This window comes from Osmerus mordax, chromosome 7 (assembly GCF_038355195.1).
Source record: "Osmerus mordax isolate fOsmMor3 chromosome 7, fOsmMor3.pri, whole genome shotgun sequence".
NCBI classification, from domain to species: domain Eukaryota; kingdom Metazoa; phylum Chordata; class Actinopteri; order Osmeriformes; family Osmeridae; genus Osmerus; species Osmerus mordax.
The window spans coordinates 13964496-13984354 of record NC_090056.1 but is presented as its reverse complement, the minus strand read 5'-3'; the positions used below and the strand labels follow the sequence as shown (position 1 = coordinate 13984354).

Genomic DNA, 19859 nt, shown 5'->3' with positions numbered 1-19859 from the left:
TTTAGATATACATCTGGAAATGAACTAGACCCCGTGAGAAGGTTCATGTGGGATCTCTGCTTTGCATTGTCGATGAAGAACAATGTGTGCTTCACATGTTAGCCAAGTATTTTCTGGTCAAAAATACTCTCCTTTGGGGAATTCAGTGTATTCTTAACCTGAGTGACAGGTTCCCTCTCAGGTCAATAGAAGGTAAAGCATGATTTTGGATGTTTTTAAATAAAACTTACTTACAGGAATAACACATGCACACATCACCCACATAAGTGAGACTATAGGTGACATTTAGGAAAACAGCTGTTGGTTTTACTTTCATGCTATAATTCTTTGTTCTATAACAGTGTCTCTCCCAATGTTTCTTACACTGAGTAACCTTTGCTCAACATGAAAATGAAAATGAGCTCTGTCTGGATATTTTTGACAGCACAGACCATCAGACATAAATTTTGATTTGTTGGATTTCAGTGCAAGCAAGTCTCAGTGAAAACATTCAATAGCTTTCCTGGCATCAGAAAGCTCAACAAATGTGCTTGTTCGTTTGATTTATGGGGAGAAACATGCATGAACTACATACTGTAGTCCTCCGGGGTTACATACAATATCACTTTCAGAAGCTTAGCTATGAAGAGAATGAATTATGGCTTACTTTGCTAGCTCCTACTACATTTACATTTAGTCATTTAGCAGACACTCTTATCCAGAGCAACTTACAGTAAGTACAGGGACATTCCCCCGAGGCAAGTAGGGTGAAGTGCCTTGCCCAAGGGCACAACGTCATTTTGCGGGAATCAAACCGGCAACCTTCTGATTACTAGCCTGATTCCCTAACCGCTCAGCCACCTGAGATGGGCCTGAACAAGTATTACAAGCTCTGAATTTGAAGAAAGTCCTGAGTGTGACATTTTAGAACATACAGTAATAGAACACAAACACTTCTCTCACACTTCTATGCTTTCTACTAGAGGCTAGTGTGCAGTGTATTTTGCAGAAATCACTATTTAAAACCAAGCATTTACTGGTTTTCAAAACAATTCCTGAAAAGAAGGTTGGAGGACAAGCAAAAATGAAGGAATTCCTAAATCACCTGCTTGGTCTTTCACTTGTCTGGTTTCCAGTTGTGCTGCTTGCTCCGGTTTGCCATTATTTGAGTTAACGAAACACGTCCAAGTTTGATATGCGCAGATAAAGAAGTCACTGTTAGCACATTGCTGTCTGAGCGAGTATCGTCAGTGAATGTCAGTCTGATTTCTTGACCTTCACAGTGTTTTACAAGTTCAAGGGGAACAAACCATGACAGAGTGACAGGTAGCATTGTGTAGTTAGTATGAGTTATTATCCCTTAATCCCTTCCTTACTTACTTCAAAATGGTGGAACAGTCTCTTTGGACCAGGTGCAAGCAGCCAGATGTCATCTAAGGCTGTGTTGTAGTAGGGTCAGGCGAGGCAAATCACTTACTCCAACGGTAGCTCAGACTGAGGAAGATTAAGGGAAACAAAGGCTTTCTGTAAAGTGCTGGAGCATGGAGACACCCTGGCACTGAAATCTTGTTTGGTGATCCCTGGACCTTCATGTGGAGCAACAATGGCTGGGATTATATTAATCTAAACATGACCCAGTGTTTGATTTTTTAAGGAATTGAAACATCCATCATTTGCAGTCCATTTGCATTTCATGATGTTGAAAAGGGCTCCCTGAAAAATACAGCTACAGAAAAGACACCTGCACAAGTTATACATCATTGAAAATATAATAAACTGTAGCATGTGCTTTGTTCAGTCTAACAAAAAAGCTGTCTGTTTATAGCTAAAGTAGCTGCTAAATAGTTTTCAAAACAATTTCAATTTGTGGTCTAAATTAATCTGTCTGAAATATTATATGGAATTTAATATGTTAGTATCCATATAAGTGTTTTAAGTTGCACTTCTGATGTGACAATTTACTAGTGAGAAATATTGACATACATACAGAGAAACTAAATGTGTTTTACGGACCCAGTGAATAAAACATGCAGGCACCAGGCCATTCACAGACCGTCAGTTGTCACTCATGCAGAAGCACTCAGGCTGAGTAAACACTATGAGTAAGTCTTGAGTGCCCTCTGCAGGATATATTGTGAACAGAATCAGACATCACCATGTGTGTCATGTGATATTTAACCCTTTTTGGAAATTGTGTTCTATTTCTAGTATTCTATCGGTTTTAAAAACACATTTACAAAAAAACATGCAGCGGTCACTATTGACATATTGTCAAATATCAGCTGAAGATTTGACTTTTTAAATCGACAAAGGGACCATCAATATCATTGTCTCATTAAGGCAAAATGAAGAGAATACACATGGATTAAATAAAATAATCATTTAAATAAATTACTTTAATCTTTATGCACAACTTAATTTTTCAAAAACTCTCAGGTGTTCTGCTTTGTCATGGAGGTGTCCAATTCAATGATTGAATTCAGGACATCTCTACATGACAAGAAGAGCCAGACCATGAGCAGTTCTTTTTCATTTGTACTTTTTTATAGTATATGTACTATTTCATTACCATTTGTGTTTGAAGTTATCATACGTATCAACTTCATTTGTATAGTTATATATCTTTTTCTTTTTAAAGACACAACACATGTAAACACGGAAAAGGAAAATAGGGGACATGACCAGAAGGAGTATATAAAAACAGAAAAACAAAGAGACAAATACAGCAGTTAAGCGAACAGACAAACAATACATACAAACATACATCATACATACATGGATAGATAAAGCTAATTAATGAAGCATTGTTAACTGGAATATATAAGTGTGGTAATAAATGTAGTAATTGCAGTAGTAATAACAACAGTAGTAATCGGAACAATTACATTGTTAAAAAGCAGAATGAATTAACCCCATCACATTTCCCATTGTCACTGAAATGACAAGACTTGATTCCAGTTCATTCTCGACTATACAACACCAATCACTCGTCTATTGCGTGCCTATAGACATACATTTTAAAAGTGTCTCCAGAGTCTGATAGGGTTAGTGTTGTTGGACTGTGGAGTTTGGGAGAGGGTAGCAGTGTGGTCTGAAGCAGAGAGTGCAGGCTAAAAGCAGTGGGGGGTAAGGGTTGGCTCATGAAGCAATATTTCATCCTGTCAATGCCATTTCCAGGTAATACTTTATCTTTCCATATCAAGTTGTTCCTCATTCAATCCATGTAGGTCTACATCCATGTCAATCATAGTCAATGGTGTATTATTTTACTCCTTTTAAATCCTGTTCAACATAGTAGTTATAAACATGTTTCTAAGCTGTGCAACGGGCTGATGGGACGAGGAGAGGCATCTTCTGGGGTCAGGGAGACACCATTCTGGACTGCGTTGTTGTTGCAGTTGAGGGTAACAGGGAGGCTCTGCTGGCGGTAGGGTCTAGCAGGGGCGCGATGAGAGCGGGGTGGAGGTTGGGGAGGCTGAGTGGAAGGAGGAGCTTGACGAAGAACCAGGCCAACATGGTTGCGGTTGGATCGCTCTGAGTCTTCCTCAATGTCTGTCTCGTCAATTAAGGGGATATTGTGGACCACGTCATTGATGAGAAATTCCGGGTGAACCATGAAATCATGGATGGAGTTCCTGGGTTCCGGTTTCTCAATACCGTCATAAAGGGAGCTACGGAATGCTTTCACCACTCGGATCTATGTTGAGTTAAAAACATAATGGGGAAATGACAAACACAAAAGGGAATAGGCAGGGCAGAGAAGTGAACATGTTATTAGCATTTTGAGCCATTACAAATGTAGCTAACTCTGGCTTAACTGGCGTAACTAAAGAAAAATATTGTAGAAGTTTGTAATTATCTCACGCCAAAACAACAGATTGCTTCCCGGTTAATACTGGTGTTAGCCTACCAATAATTCGTACTTAAATGGCCAACCATAACTGTTAAGTTTTCTCTTCTAAATATTAATTGTAACCCAATTAATCACTCTACTTTACTGAATTGATATTAATATGTCTGTATATGCTATGGTGTAACATCTTTATAGTTTGTGCAGTGATATTGTTGCTTTCTTAGGAGACTCTTAAAACATTATAGAAAGTAGTATAAAGATGGAAAAATATAACTTAAACACACAAAAGAAATCAGCTGTCAGTTCAATATAGGCACCAAATGAATTATTCATTGGTGTTGTGGGCCATAAAACAATAGAACAGATGAGCAACAACAAAGAAGTGTTGCATACAAAAAACGCAAACAGTACATACAAATCATTTGATATGAAAACCTTTGGATTACTGAACACTGAACGAAGGCTACATGAGAAAAGTAGGCAAAGTGAGACAAAAAGACATTGACAAAGGGTCTAAAAGACCAATTTATAACCAAAAGCATACTGAGCATGCAGAGACAGATCAAATGAGCTCAACCCCTCATTCACTGCCATGCTGTAGAAAGAAAGGATATTCAAATACAAGCAGATGAAAAGACGGTGGTAATGGTAGGATCAGTCATGCCCACAAAATGGCCAATATGGCTCAATAAATTATCTTTTTCCACAAAAGTTAGAAGTGTAAACCAGAAAAGTGTAAACCAGACTTTCGGTCTACCTGTCTTTTACCTTTAGTCAATCATTTGCATGCAGAACATGCATTAAGATCAACAGGAGAAGGTTTGCATATGCATATAACACATTGTAAGTATGATTCCTTGATTCCTTTTTGTATGCGCATTGGATCTCAGTAAGCAAATATATAATTTCTCAAGGATAGCAAACAAAGCTACAAAGGCTAATTTTCCCAGCAACACACCAAATAAGACAAATTCTGTGAGCGATTGTAACCCTTTTGTCTGAGAAAACTCAGGACACTTCTCTTAAATATGGATAAGAAGTTACAAGACCCACTACGCTTTGGAATGGAGAGATCAGACAGTACAGAGAAAAGATTCAAAGGTAAAATATGTAAATTTGTCGTTTTTCCAAGGAGCCTGCTTGTTTCAATGTTAGATAAGTTTAGAAAAATACATTTAATTGGATTGCATGACAATAATTCTTAAATCTTGGTTGTAAACGTTCGAGTATAGTGCCCACAACTCTTTAACATAACTGTTCAAATTAGCTTTGTTCTGACTGCCACTGAGGAAGCTGGATGGAAAAACCACCAGCGATTAAGAGGGCGAAGTTAGTGGTAAGGAGGTTGATTAAATACATGAATCAGTCAAGTGACTGTATTATAATTGACAGGGAGAAGGATGCTGGAAGTAAGGACAGATGTGGTTAATGACAACAATGTACAGCATACCAGTAACAGTTCAGGTTTAAATTCATTGTATTTCTTTTTTAAACAATACTCTTTTTTAAACAATACTCAATGTGTTGCGGTAATAAACAAGTAGACCTAAATAATAACTTAAAAAGGTGTGTGAGAACATTCATTTCCACAAAATGCTACATTCAGTACATCAGATGGAAATATTTTGATTTGCTCTAGATGGGAAACTGCAAGTTGCTAAACTGACATCCAAGAAAAGGGAAAGTGTGGCTCTGATATTAGATCATATTGACTTAAGAGGGGATTGCATCAATGACTTCACTGAGATGAAATGCCACTAAGACATCCAGTTTTGTGAGCATAAAATAGAACCATAAAGAAATAGAATCCACAGCATACAGGATGGAAACTAAGTGAGGAATACAAATTGAAAACAGAGGCACATTTGAAGGATTAATGTCTTGACTCAAGTGCTGAACCTAGACAGAGAGAGGAATAAAAAGAAAGATAACACTCTAGAGGGCAAAATTATGCATTTGGTTATTTTCTAAATCAACTGTATAAATGTACTGTACCTGCGTTTAACAGTAACTATGTGTGACAATGACCTGAAGAAGATGTGATAGCAACATCTCAAACGGGCCAAAACAGTTGCAGGCGTATACTCGAAGGTTTAGAACTGTTTACAACGATATACAGGAAAAATGATACGTATATCATTGTCTATGAACTTCCATGTTGTGATGATTGCATAACCAACACCAGTGACGGGTATGTCCATTTGGTTCAAAGTCTTTCCAGTAGGAATTAACTTTTTTATGAATACAAATTCTAATGCCTGTTTTCACAATAACCTTATTAACTGTTTTTATTGATTGTTACGTATATTATAACCTTGGATGTTTCACAATGTTGGATGTTTCCAGTTCTGAGCAGATGAACATGTTTGAAAGACTGATCACAGAATGTGTCAAGCCAAACAAAGCAGCAGGAAAAAGGAACAGATTAAGGTCATGAGGTAGTGAAAAGGCGTTAGAAAAGAACTAAAAAAGACAGGAAAGAAAGAAGGAAACTAGATGAGAAAGTCAGTGGGTCAAGCACTAGAGTGTGAATCGCACAAACACACAGGCACACACACCCACACTCTATCTTTATGATGCTTCAATGCATTTCGGGTCAGGCAAATGTGCAACTGTACATGTACATTTTCACACATGCTCATTTTCAGGACGGTGCGTGGATAGCTTTTATTATGTTCCGTTAATGGATGGCAGAAACTCACTCCCAGGCGCACCAGTTGAATTGGCAGTGGAGAGAACTACGTGAGTGGGAGTAGAAATATTGGTTACGTCATGGAGTTGGCTGAGAACTGACGAACGGCGGCGTGCAGCACCCTGAAAGGAACCACTTCTCTTGAAGGTACTCACTACCTCCATCTGTTGGAGATAGAGAGAAGGACATTACAGGGAGGACAAGACAAAGGCGAAGTATACAAACTGAGACGATTAAGGGCTCTGTAGGACACATAAAAGGGGCTATAACATGAAAATGAAGATGGCAAGGGCTTCAAAATTCTCTGGTATTTACAGTCCCATTTTCTTCAGGATCAATGGATTTATATTCATTTTTTATTGTCATATTGTGCTTTTTAGGAGGAAATGAAGGCAGATTGTTGTACTTTGTCTAAAGTTCAATCACGTCTTGCTTGGTTCAAAGGAGTGAAGAGATACCAAACATGGATGGGAACCAGACCTGTGATCGGTAAATGAATCTGAGATCATACTGAAAAGATGAGAAATAGAGTTTAGGAGAAATTAATTTATGATGTTTATGTGTAACACTGAAGGGAATCTAAATTACACAGTTAAATTGTACCCGATGTTATAGCAGATGAAGTATACGTTATATAAAAGAAAGCTAAAAGTCTTATAATGAGTGAAACCCAATGAATGATGAACTACATGATACAGTATAGTATAACATCAGACTAAAATGAATGGGATTACTGCTAATTCTATATATTTCAGACAGCAGAGAGTGGTTGAGCCCAAACTACTGTACCTGAGTCTGGATGCGGTTCAACCCTCTGAACCACAAGATCTGCCCTCGACGCAGTTCACGCTCTGCATGGTCAATCTCATCTTCATCCTCCGGATTGTCCTCATCAATGACTTCATCCTCGTCTGACCCGTGACCTGCCTCCTTCAAACACTTGAGGTGACTGGTGGGTACTGTAGTGATGACCTGCAGCGACAAAGTCAGGTTTGCTATGGGTGGCTGTTTCTCTGAATATCTGACCTACTCAATGATTAATCAGTGTGACATTTATAGAATTGTTTATGAACTATTGAATGTTGTAGTATAATGAATTATTATTGAACTTAGTTGTCTATATGGTGCCGTGCACAGTAAAAATGAGAAAAGACTAATAAAAGCCTAGAGTGAAAGTGAAGGTGTAATTCTAGGGTAGTACCTGTCCCCACAGCAACTCTCCCAATCCCACAAACAGACACCAGAGCCACTGTTCCAAGTTGAGCGGTGCACAGCTGAAAGGCTTCCCTCCGAACTGCACTATAACAAACTGAAAAGAACAGACACAAGGTTGATATGGTTCATTATACTGCATCATGTTTCCTCGCTATCTAACCAATCATTTGAATCTTTCAGGGAATGAAAAAGGTAATGTAACAGTCCAAAGATTTTCACCTGCATTGCAAAAGTTCCAAGAACAATACTGCAGAAGATGGGGTTAGAAAAGATGCCGTCAAAAACATTCCTCTCTCCGTGGATTTTTCGGGCATTGATCTCGTTGAATAGTTGCATTAGCACAAAGGTGTTGAAGATAATGGTGTAGTGCTCAGAGGGGGGAGAGTGCAGAGGGGCATTGCGGCCACTGTCAATGTTGAAGATCTTTTCCCCTAAAATATGTAGAATGAGTACAAAAAACAGTCAAAAAAGGGTTCTTAGTTCCATGCCCTTTCAATTTCATCTCCACGTTTTCCCCATCCCTTGCCAGCACATACCTGCGAACAGCAGGGTGAAGATGATGATGAGCTGGTAGACTCCATGGCCCAGAATGTTCTTCATCATGGTGAGGGAAATGAGGGGGTTGTTGCGACCGTAGGGCTTCCTCAGGAGCAGGGCTTCAGTAGGGGGCTCGGTTGCCAGGGCTAGGGAGGCGAAGGTGTCCATGATCAGATTTACCCACAGCATCTGCACCGCCTTTAGAGGAGAGTCCTGGGGAGAGGGGTAGGGAGAAAAAGGTGCAGTGAATGAACAAAGACATCATCAAGAGTAAGCTAGAGAAACCCTTTTGTAGTGACAATACCTAGTACATATAACTCTTCTTGAATTGAGTTAGATCATGAGTACCTGTGTGATGCAGGCCCCCGTGAAGGCCACAGTGACAGCCACCACGTTGACGGTCAGCTGGAACTGTAGGAACTTGGAGATGCTGTCATAGACATTCCTCCCCCACATGACTGCCTTGACAATGCTTGAGAAGTTATCATCTGTCAAGATGATGTCAGAGGCTTCCTTTGCTACATCAGTACCAGCGATACCCTGCACAGAGAAAGAAAAAGTTACACACTTGACTTGTCAGACAAATTAGAGCAAGCATTCTTGTAAGGCAGTAACAGATATGGATCTTTTTCTGTTCTTACATATTTACCTTTTTAGTAAAATTGTACCAGTATAGCAATATCTGACATTACTTTCCAAAGGATCATCATCTTCATCATCATCACCATCTCTTACCATGGCAAAGCCAACATCAGCCTTCTTGAGGGCGGGTCCGTCATTTGTCCCATCTCCTGTCACAGCCACAACCTGCCGCTTCTCCAGTACAGTGCTGTCAATTATTCCTGCATGAACAAATGGCTGGGCTCTTATTCTGAATGATTCACTGTGTTTAGCAACAATACAGTATGCATGTTTGCAAAGTTGTATCAAAATTAGATAATGAAGGCCTGGTTCTACACTCTGGGCCCACCTTTGACCAGAGTATGTTTGTCTGTTGGGGAAGACCGAGCCAAAACTCGCAGCTTGGGCCAAACCTTGTCCATGCGTTCTTGCTCAACCTGGAAGAAATAGAGTGGAGATGTAGTGTATAAGGCAAGTGGATAAGGAAAACTCATAGGATCAGCACTAATATTTTCAAATGCATGAGTCAACAATATGATTGTCATAGTTAATATTATGTTCATAGTAGAAATTATTAAAAGCAGACTATTTGAAAACCTTAACACACACAGTCTTATTTACTGAAATAAGGTTAAAAATAAATAATTTTTGGTTCCACGCAGGAGCCTGGAAGAAGCATTTTGCACAACCTGAAGGTGTGACAGAAAAGACTGAGAAAGTACCTCTCCTTTTTCATTTCTGATTAGTCTATTGAAGTCCTTCCCATCAATACACAGGAAATCATCCCCCGGCTGGATAATGCCACACTTGGCAGCAATCGCACGAGCCGTGCTAATGTTGTCACCTGTCACCATGCGCACAGTGATACCTGCACGCTGGCATTTCTTGATGGCATCTGGGACCTGGTTGGAAAAGACATCTTGTCACAATTTTGTTTTAAGCTAATTTCAAGTTGCCAATGGCTTCATTGTCGACCCTACTTCAGTGGAGATGTAGAATAAACAAAACTATGGTGAGCTGCACCAAACTCTCCTGGCCTCTCATTTGATCTGTGTTGGTACCTACCTCTGGGCGGACAGGGTCCTCGATGCCTACTACTGTGATGCAGACCAGGTCAGTCAAGATGTCAGCCTCGTTCTCCCAGTCAGGTTGAGGACTGGCAGGTAAATCCCGATAGGCCACACAGATGGTCCTCAGGCCATCACAAGCCATGGGCTCAATCACCTTCTTCACCATCTCATCCCTGTCCCGTGGACGGAAATTCCGCTTCTCCCCCCCTGCCGCCAGGATGGACGTGCACCTGACAGACAGAAATCAAATGGGTAATGGTGAAGGTAATGGAAGTTATGCCACATTCAGTATGAAATCAGTTAATCAATCCTGAAGCCACAAATCAAATCGAGCTTTCTAGCACATTTCACAAGAAAAAATATGCACAATAAAAGACAATCAAATGCAACCAAAATCGGACTCACTTGCTTCGATAACACAACACCGAGTAGCAAATACATCGAGTGGCTCAATTCGTATAAGGGTGGGGGTTTGTACTCAAGACTCACTTTTTGAGTAGGATCTCGGAGGCCCCTTTGCTGTAGAGGCGGAAGGACCCGTCAGGAAGCTGAACCACGGTGCTCATGGACTTGCGCACAGAGTTAAAGGTGTAGACCTTGTAGAGTTTCTCCTCAGGGATCTGCTCCCTCACTGGAGCGTAGTCTCTCTTCAAGTCTAGAACAAAACCCAGCAACGCACACTCCGTCTTGTTGCCCACTTGCTTGGGCAGGCCGCCCTCTTTATCTGGAGGCTAGAAGGACACATGCTAAAAATCCTAGTTTGCAAAAGCAAAACAGACTACTGTGCATAGACACAGGCAAATTACATTATGAGGTAATAGAAAGGGTGTGGATACTGCTGCCATATCAAATAATTTGATTGGGTTCATAGCTAATCAATGTCTCACCATAATCTTAGAGGTGTAGGCGCTATTGACAGCAATCGAGCTAACCAGCATCTCCAGCACCATTGGATTGAGCTGTTCAGGATCTGGGACCTTGTTGAAGTGTTGGTCACAAGTATAAGCCTGTACCACAGTCATTCGGTTGGTGGTCAGGGTGCCAGTCTTATCAGAGCAGATGGCCGTGGCATTGCCCATGGTCTCACATGCATCCAGGTGACGCACCAGGTTGTTATCCTTCATCATTTTCTAATGACAGGCAGAAACACAGAGAGAGAGGCACATGTATAGTCTTACATTTTAGACGTAAACAAGACACAGGTTTATGAATAAATTGAGTTTAGGTGTTTCTGTGTGCTTGTTTCAGTTGCAGGATGGCGGGCAGGGGGAGGAGCTGAAATATACGTACTGATACACACACACACACATCAAGTTTTGACTCAGTTTTGTGTCCTCACCTTTACAGAGTAGGCAAGGGATATAGTGACAGCCAGTGGTAGCCCCTCGGGCACAGCTACTACCAGCACTGTGACACCGATGATGAAGAACTTGACAAAGTACTGGACGTAAACAGGCGTGCATTCAGGGAGCCATTCCCTGCCCTGTACCACGAATGTCTCAATCACAAAGTACACCACTAAAATGATAACTGTGATGGCTGACATGACCAGGCCTAAGGGAGAGAAGACAAACAGAAAGCTTTAATTAAAAAATATATAACTTTTCCTAAATGTGGCTACTGTATGCTTAGAGCAAGGAATGTTTTAAACATGGTCTACATCAGGTCATTTTTGAAGTCAGCAAACTTTTGGAATACATTTTACAAAGTAAATACTTAGTCAGCACATGAAAGTGAATAAGTCAGCGAGGAGAAAAGGGATGATGGCCGTTGAATTAAGTCTGCCTCACCTGCCTTCCCGATTTGCACTGCCAGTTTAGTGAGTTTGCCCTGAAGGACAGATTTCTCTTTTTTGGGAACATTGGTCTTCTTCTTCTCTTTCTCCTCAACCTCCCCACCTTCTGCACTCTTCAGGGGCTGCATCTCCATGGCAACAGCCTCATCCTGTTTCTTGGCTAGGGTCCGGGGTGCCACAAAGTTGGGAAGTGATTAGGTCACCATAAAAGCAAAAAATCGGACAGAAAATGCTGTTACTGTATACACACCTTACCCAGGTTTGGATCATTGGTAGAGCATATTTTATAAATATGATGCAAACAATATTTAGTGGTAAAAGAAAATACTGGTCTCTTACCTTTGTTTTGATTGTTTTCCAATGTACCATCTTGCTTGCCTGTGTGAGAGATAGGTGAATGCATTGATTTAGATCACAGTGAATGTGACAAACAGGGTTAAGAAAAAGTCACTCACTGTAGGGGCAGAAATGAAATTGGTAAATCCATGTTGAAAGAATGTTGAATACACTGATGTTTACATTAGCCCCTGTTCATGATTAGATTGAATTCAACAGGGATGACTTAACGTAGAGTTGAATATGGCAAAGGAAGTTAACAGAACATTAAACTCTGGAAGTAAAAAATTAAAATTAAAAGACAAAATGAAAGTGACAGATTAGAATGAGAATGATATTTCCGTCAGTATAATTATCTCACTGTAATGTCAAAACATTCCTGTCTCAGTAGAGACACAAGGACAATGTTGTCTTTTTGTATCTGGTTTTTATCAAATATTTACAGTTTAATGTGGTCAAACTAAATAGGTAATTGTAACTACTCCCATACTAAAAGGATAAAAATAAATAGAAATACAGCCAAAACAAAACAACTATTGGATTAAATAGTTACTATATTTACTATATAAACCGTAAATACCAGTTAAAAATCAAACTGTAAAACAAAATGTAACCCACTTGTGTAAAGGGCTCACAGTATCCAGTAGTAAGGGTGTGGCCCTTCAGTAAACCTATCTCACTAGTAGGACAGACACCTACCATTTGTGATGTGGATCTGTTTTGCTTCGACTGCAGGGGGTTGCTGCATAGCTGAGCTACTATTGCCCTCTGACAGGGAGGTAGTGTGGGAGTTTCAGATGGGACAAGGACAATAAGAGATTTTTAAAATTAAGGTATAAAAACAATTAAAACATTTTAAACGGATGGTAAACAGAAAACAATTAAACAATAGAATGGATACAAATGAATGAATGAACAGCAGTAAATAATACATATGATGCTAGTATCCTTACTGAAGCTTCCCTAAAACCCAAAGCATCCTCTTCTGTGTAACCTCAGCTCCATCTTGCTCTCCCTTTCCATTCAATTATTGATTGTTCTGCAGACTGCAATGCTTTTACTGGATAGAATTATTAAACAGCTACCACTCTCCTCACATCAAGAAGATAGCGAAACAGGGTAGAGGGTGAGGAGGACTATGCAGTAGGTATTTGTACCCCACCCCCCCTTTTTCTCTTTCTTTAATTCTCCCACGTTCTGCTCTTTCTCTCCCTTCTGATTATTTTACCATGTCATCCTACATGCACACTGTAAAGCTTAAAATCACTCTATTCTTCACATCTTGAATGACTCAATGCTACAATTTCTATTCATAACACCTATTTTGACTTCCAATACGCAATCATTGTAGTCTGTAAATGTACACTTTGAAAAAGAAATGGCAATATCATGGAATTTTAATGCCTATCAATATTCAAAAAGATCCAAAAAGATGCATGTACATTTGAGGACCAGCAGTGATGACAGTGAACATCTAGAAAGAGTGTGCTTCAGTGTAATTCTGTCTTACCTTTCTTGTCTTTCTTCTCCTCCTCCTCCTCTCCAGCCCCCAGAAGAGTGAAGATGATTCCAGTTTGAGAGTTAACTCCAACAGCAGTGACTAGCATCTTCCCTGAGCCTTCCATCACATGTGTTCCTGAGCACACGCACACACACACACACACGTCCATGCACATAAACATACACACACAAACAAACAAACACACACAGCATCATGGTGTAGACTTTTGTTATAGGCAGGGTACTGTCTCCTAACTTTGATAGAGCAGCAAATACAAAGATCACCATCCTTTTCTCACTTCCTTTCCTTTTTTCTCCTCTGAGCAGTGATCTAATTACTTCTGTACAAAAGAGCTCCATTATGTTCCCATTAATTAGACTACAGCATCACACAGAAGCAGCATTGGCTGATGACACTATTCACAGAGCTCTCTGCTGGAGTAACTATGGTATAATTGCCCTCTGTAACTACCAGTACATCAAGGAATGGCAAGTATACAGTTCAATCTCTCTGCAATGGCTTTTCACATGTATCCTGTGTGGCTGCTCAAAACTAAAGAATTGACACAATATATACAGACACTTTAGATTAAAAACTGCTGCTAGTCATATCCTGTTGTATTGTAAACTATATCGCTTCTAAGTCATGTCACCACAGACAAATAGATTCCAGATGTGAACCTAGTTAGAAGTCAGTGAAGGAGCCAGTGAACCTGTCACAAGAAGCCCTGGCCAGGGGATCATTATTGAGAGAAGGATGAGCTCAGGTCCCATGTGGATCTAATGGCTGTGTGACCCTGTGCTTCAGGAAGCTGCCTAGAGGCTACAATCCCATTACCCCTGTCAGACGCACTCCCTTACCGAGACAGGCAATGAGATTTCCCTTCTCTGTCCCTCAGCACAACCGGCAAACAGACACACCAGACATGGCATTTAATCAGGCAGCCCATCAGTCACACGCATATGTCATCACATGTATGTGGAGTTAAAGTATACTCAAACTGATAGGTACATACACATTAATGAATGGATTAAGCTTGTTCAAATACATGTATGTTGTCAGAAGGCACCAATCAAACATTCTAGCACCATCTTAGATTCCAACTGTAACCTGATTACTGTATCCAAACAACTTACCAGACAACAACATGGGGTCTTTGTCCACAGACTTGCGTACGTGGTCAGACTCTCCAGTCAGCGAGCTCTCATCGATTTGCAGGTCATTGCCCTGTATCAGTATCCCATCTGCAGGCAGCAGGTCGCCTGGGGGGCAACAAGAGAAGGATCACACAAGGATGAGGAACAGATGCAATGTGGGGTTGGGGGGAGGAGAGGGCTTCCTCATCGAAGTCTACTGGTAAATCTGTCGTTTTTGCAAATGGAGTTAGAAAAAAGACTTGAATTTAGTTTAATTATGTATGCCATTAGTTGAAGATAGAAGCTTTTATCAATGCCCACATGACCTTGTACAGTGCATTCCACTACAGTAGTCTGTGTGATACATGATACACTTAGTTCCAAGGCATTCCAAACACTCTACCACCATTCAGGATTGTGGTCTCACCATACTTGACTTGGGCTACATCCCCAACCACCATGTCTGCCACAGGGATCTGGATCACAGTGCCATTCCGCACAACAGCAAAGCGCTGCTCTTGCTCAATACGGCTCTGCAGCCCCCGGAACTGCTTCTCCTTGCTCCAGTCGTTAAAAGCTGTCACCAACACCACGCAGATTACAGACAACAAGATGGCTGCCCCCTCAATCCAGCCTGCCTCCGCCTCACCCTCGTCTTCTGCTCCGGATGCCACATTTCCACACGCTGCCGAGGAAGTTGAAAGGAGAGAGAAGCAGGACATCGATTTTAGGCCATTCATCTAATACTCCATCCCATGTGTTACAACCTATTAATTCAGTATCAGCCCAAGTTCTCCTTTATACATTCCCTTCTTTGGCACCAACAGTGCGGATTGAGAGTGTTTGTAAACCTGAGCGGAACTCTAAAGAACCTGTTGCCTGGAGTGTGGCTCGCTGGGTTAGCTCATGGTTAGACTTACATTCACTTTCTTCTCCAGGAGGTTGGTAAAAGGAGAGACCCAGAGAGATGATAGCAGCGATCTCCAGAATGATGAGGGTGACATCCTGAAGGGCCTCCCACACCAGCTGTAGAAAGGTCTTTGGCTTTTTTGGAGGGATGAAATTTTGTCCAAACACTTGCATGCGTTTCTCTAGGTCAGCTGGGTTGTCAGACAAGCCTAAGAGAAGAAAACCAAGCAAACGTATTAAAGCTTATTGAGAAGGTTTTTTCATGTACAGTATCCTGGTGATAGTAGTGTAATGCATCTTAACATAACTACAATAATCACAGGCAGGCAGTACTGTATCATCAGATTCATTTAGATGCATGTTTCTGTCAACGTTGATGAGTCACATGACTGACATGCTAATGCTGAAGTGCTGACACGGGTTATTTCACCTCTTGGTGAAATTAGATGGATGGGGTGGAAGAGCACAGATGGCTAAGTCAGTGTGTGTCTGCTGCACTGTGGGGTGTGTGCTCTGGCACACACACTCAGGCAGACTGTCACACACTCTTCATGTCGTCCCCTGCCAAACGTCACCTGCTGCTACTGGCAACCTTGTCATAATTTCTGTACTGTCTCTTTTAACCCAATAACATCTGATGGGTTGGTCTCTCTTGTATCAACCTTGACCAAGTTCACAAATATGTGTGAAACAGTGAAACAATTACATTTTAGACCAGGCACAATTACTAAAGCCAAATAAATTATGTCAGTTAATTATTCACCTCAGAAGTCACCCTTTACCCATTCAGGTAATATTGTCAGTTGCCATGGTAATCATATGTTCATGAACATATGGCTTTTTAACGGAAAACAGCTTACACTGAAACGCAAGAGTGTACTGTATTCCACAATCATTATAGCACAATAATTCTAGAGAATTAGATTATGTTAAATAAAAAATTGTTGAAATCAAAGACATATTTAAGACATTTACTTGAAATGTGTAAGTGTGCAGGAGTTACAAATGTAAAATGTTATACAAATGGACAAATCCCCATTTCTTCTCAAGCCTGCTTGATATGTGCTGCAGTATGATGAATGAGAGGAGGTGTCTATATCTCTGCCTCACACCCACCAGATTGCTTTTGTAGCTTAGCAACTTAAAATGAAAGAATGTTTGGGCAGACAGAGTTTGTTATAGAGCTACAGAGAGAATGGATGGCAGATGACGACAGCAAAAAATTGAACATCTCACTCCATATAAACCTGCGCACCATCTCAGACTATGACAAACCTGACAGCAGCAGTGGCATTAGGTGTTAAGTTCGCGCTGAATTAAATACAGTAATTATATCTTCCTGCCACTTAGGACCCTTGGCACATAGGCAGGATAGAAATATCAAGACTGTAAGAATTGGTGATGTAAGGTTCAATTAGGTGATGACGTAAAAGCAGACAAGACAAAATAAGACTTACCGTCGGCCGGAGAAGTCTTTAGTCTCTGACAGAGGCTCTCTGTGTCTGTGTAGTTCTCCTGGATCTTCTGAATGGCCTCTGCACCCCTTAGCTCCATGAGTGTCCGCAGATCCTCCAGGGTGGCCCCAAAGTCTCCTGCGTGGTTGACCTCCATTCCACCTACACTACCTTGTTGCTTTTTGGGGTGGAACTCTACAGAACTGTTGGCTAAGTCCCCCATGGCTATTAGGTGATAGAAGTGTGAACTCTCTTTAAATAATTTAAAGCTAGGATCTTCTGATGTACCTGTGTCAGTGTAGGGCAGGTAGAAAGTGACTATGTGGTTTCTGGATTAGTGTTCCCCCATGTCACTCCCTCTTCTACTCCTTCTAGGATTCCCCATACCAAGGCATGTGTCAGCAAGCATATGTTAATGTTTAGGGGAGGATTTGTGTTTATTGCATCAGCTATATTGACCTGATGTGTTTTTATTCCTTTTATCTTTGAATCCTGATATACTATCAAGCCAAATGACTAGGGGGAAACCTATCAATGCAAATAAATGGAGACAATTTGGCTTGTTTTGATGTGTGGAACCAGAGGCTTCTACAGCTGGAATAATCTAAAAATTGGGAATGAGAGAATTTTGAAACACTGATGAGAAATATAAAATTAAAAAGAAAATAGGAGGGTGGTTCTGGAGAAAATTGTGTCCTGACATAGACTACACCAAAGTAACAGTGCAAGTTCCTAATATGCAATTGGAAAACAATTTAGATACAGTCAAATGTATAAAAGGAATCTCCTATTTAACACATGGTTAACAATCACATTGAATACGTGCTTATTAAATTGTATTTACTTGACGTGCACTAATAAGATCCCTCTAAACATCGTGGCCCTGAAAAGCCAACTGTGCAGGCTTGGACACCATAATGGACATTTCAGCTTAGTAACCTACCGCTTTCTAACCATGCACAAATCCTGTGGTGATGCTTACATGGAATAGCCAATCCGATCCCAGAATAGGTTTTACCAAGTCAACACGCAACAGCCATGATGCTCTGCGATCAGACATAAGGCTGTGGGATACTGTCATCTCAGTGATGCGAGAATTTCTCCATCATGCCACGAAACATAATTACGATTCTCATATTTACACTTATAGTAATTTGCATGCAAAAACCACGTTAAATATAGGCTAGTAACCTAATAATATCGTAAAATAACATATTTAATTGTATCATTCTCAGAAAAGCCAAAACGGTGATGGTGCCCTTTACTTGTAACCTTCAGATATCAGTTGTTAACCTTGGTGTGCTTGAAATCTGAGTGTAAACGATGACTGTATTGCCAGATAAGAGACATATCAAGACATTATTTGTTGTTAATAACTACTTGATTATAACTGTGAAGGGAATAATATGATTTAATGCAGATGAATAACATTATGAATTATTTGTACGAGCAGGCCAACACACCAACTAAGATAAAAAGAAATGTATTTGTGATAAAAGGTCATAAAATGTTGGACGCGCAAATTGAATATGAAGGCTGGCCTACAAGGTTATCACCGAAGACACCGGTTAGCAGAACACATCTCCATGCTCTGATCTGATTCATTCATTTAAGATATTTAGATTACTTTTGCTTACCTCACTCCGAATAACAAACCTGATCTGACATTTTTTCCTTACATGACATGCCAATGTCTTAACCAATTCTAATCATGACCCATTCCGATTGCAAACCACACCATAAACGTAGGCTATTGACACAAGGTGATGATTACTATCTTAGTCAATGTAGCCTATAATAAAATGCTAGCAGCATTTTACATCGTTATGCGATTCATGTCACAATATCTTGCATTGTCAACTGCATTGAGGCATAATGTAGTTATCTGTGCAGTAACCAACCCTATTATTTTTCCAAGGAAGGAGCGATTGCCTAATAATAGTATTAATAATAATAATCACATATTCTGAAAATAATCGCCCTATTATGGGATCACGCAAATATAATGACAGACACGAAGAGTCAATATAATCGTTTCCCATTATCATGAGGATGTAATCGGTTGTAATAATACTCACCCGGCCATATCCAAGGACGTTGGGGAGTTTTAACAAAACTGAATTCCAGTAGGCTATGGTTCGCTCTATTTTAAATTCAAATTCAAGAGGAAAAAACGTGCATGATGTGAAGCCTATCGACGTGATGTCCCATCTGTTGTTTCTAGACAGGAGATAAAAAAGCTGTGGAACAGACGGCTGTATGGAATTCCTCTAATGCGGAAGAAAATGAAATGATGCTGGTTAGATATTTGCGTGTTTGCATAGCCTAAATTACTTTTTATGGACCGCCGGTATTTCTTAGGCTATTAGAAAGCCTGTTGATGAATTTGTCATGGTTGCGCTAATTTTACAGTGTTACAGATGAAACGGACACGTTCCAAAAGATGAGGTAAAGAATTAGTCTACATGTTGAAAAGATGCTCCGTTTACCGCACTCGGTGATGGCACCGTTAAAATGGTCTGTTCTATGCGACGGATGTGAGGGGGAGGGGTGGAGGATGGAGGATGGATGCTGCTACTGCCGAGCTTGACGATCTGGTAGCCATCCCTCCCTGTACAACCCCTCCTCTATCTTAGGACTACAATGAAAATATATATTGCCTAGCCTAGGAAAATGTTGTAGAAACACCCTTACATCTACTGTTCAAAAGGCCTATTTTATAAACACCTAATTTACAAAATCATACTTTGAGCCTCAAAGT

The 19859-nt window shown here is 40.4% G+C and overlaps 1 protein-coding gene across 4 annotated transcripts; it reads right to left on the bottom strand.

Moving 5' to 3' along the window:
- Positions 1-2392: 2392 nt before the first annotated feature.
- Positions 2393-19549, bottom strand: atp2b3a (ATPase plasma membrane Ca2+ transporting 3a). 4 transcript variants are annotated; one of them, XM_067240743.1, is made up of 23 exons: positions 19177-19549; positions 17102-17702; positions 15656-15853; positions 15163-15420; positions 14736-14861; positions 13609-13734; positions 12798-12866; positions 12102-12140; positions 11758-11922; positions 11307-11521; positions 10855-11097; positions 10457-10698; positions 9963-10197; positions 9620-9799; positions 9247-9334; positions 9012-9118; positions 8625-8816; positions 8276-8489; positions 7959-8170; positions 7726-7833; positions 7314-7496; positions 6602-6688; positions 2393-3676 (listed from the first exon to the last, which is right to left on the bottom strand). In XM_067240743.1, exons 2-23 carry the CDS (start codon positions 17319-17321, stop codon positions 3278-3280), a joined length of 3906 nt encoding a protein of 1301 aa, XP_067096844.1. In that variant the 5' UTR covers positions 17322-17702; positions 19177-19549; the 3' UTR covers positions 2393-3277. The 4 variants fall into 4 exon arrangements, with proteins under 4 accessions (XP_067096844.1, XP_067096845.1, XP_067096842.1 ...); XM_067240744.1 differs by lacking the exon at positions 12798-12866; XM_067240741.1 differs by lacking the exon at positions 12798-12866 and having other exon boundaries at positions 3509-3676; positions 6535-6688.
- Between the last annotated feature and the right edge of the window lie 310 nt (positions 19550-19859).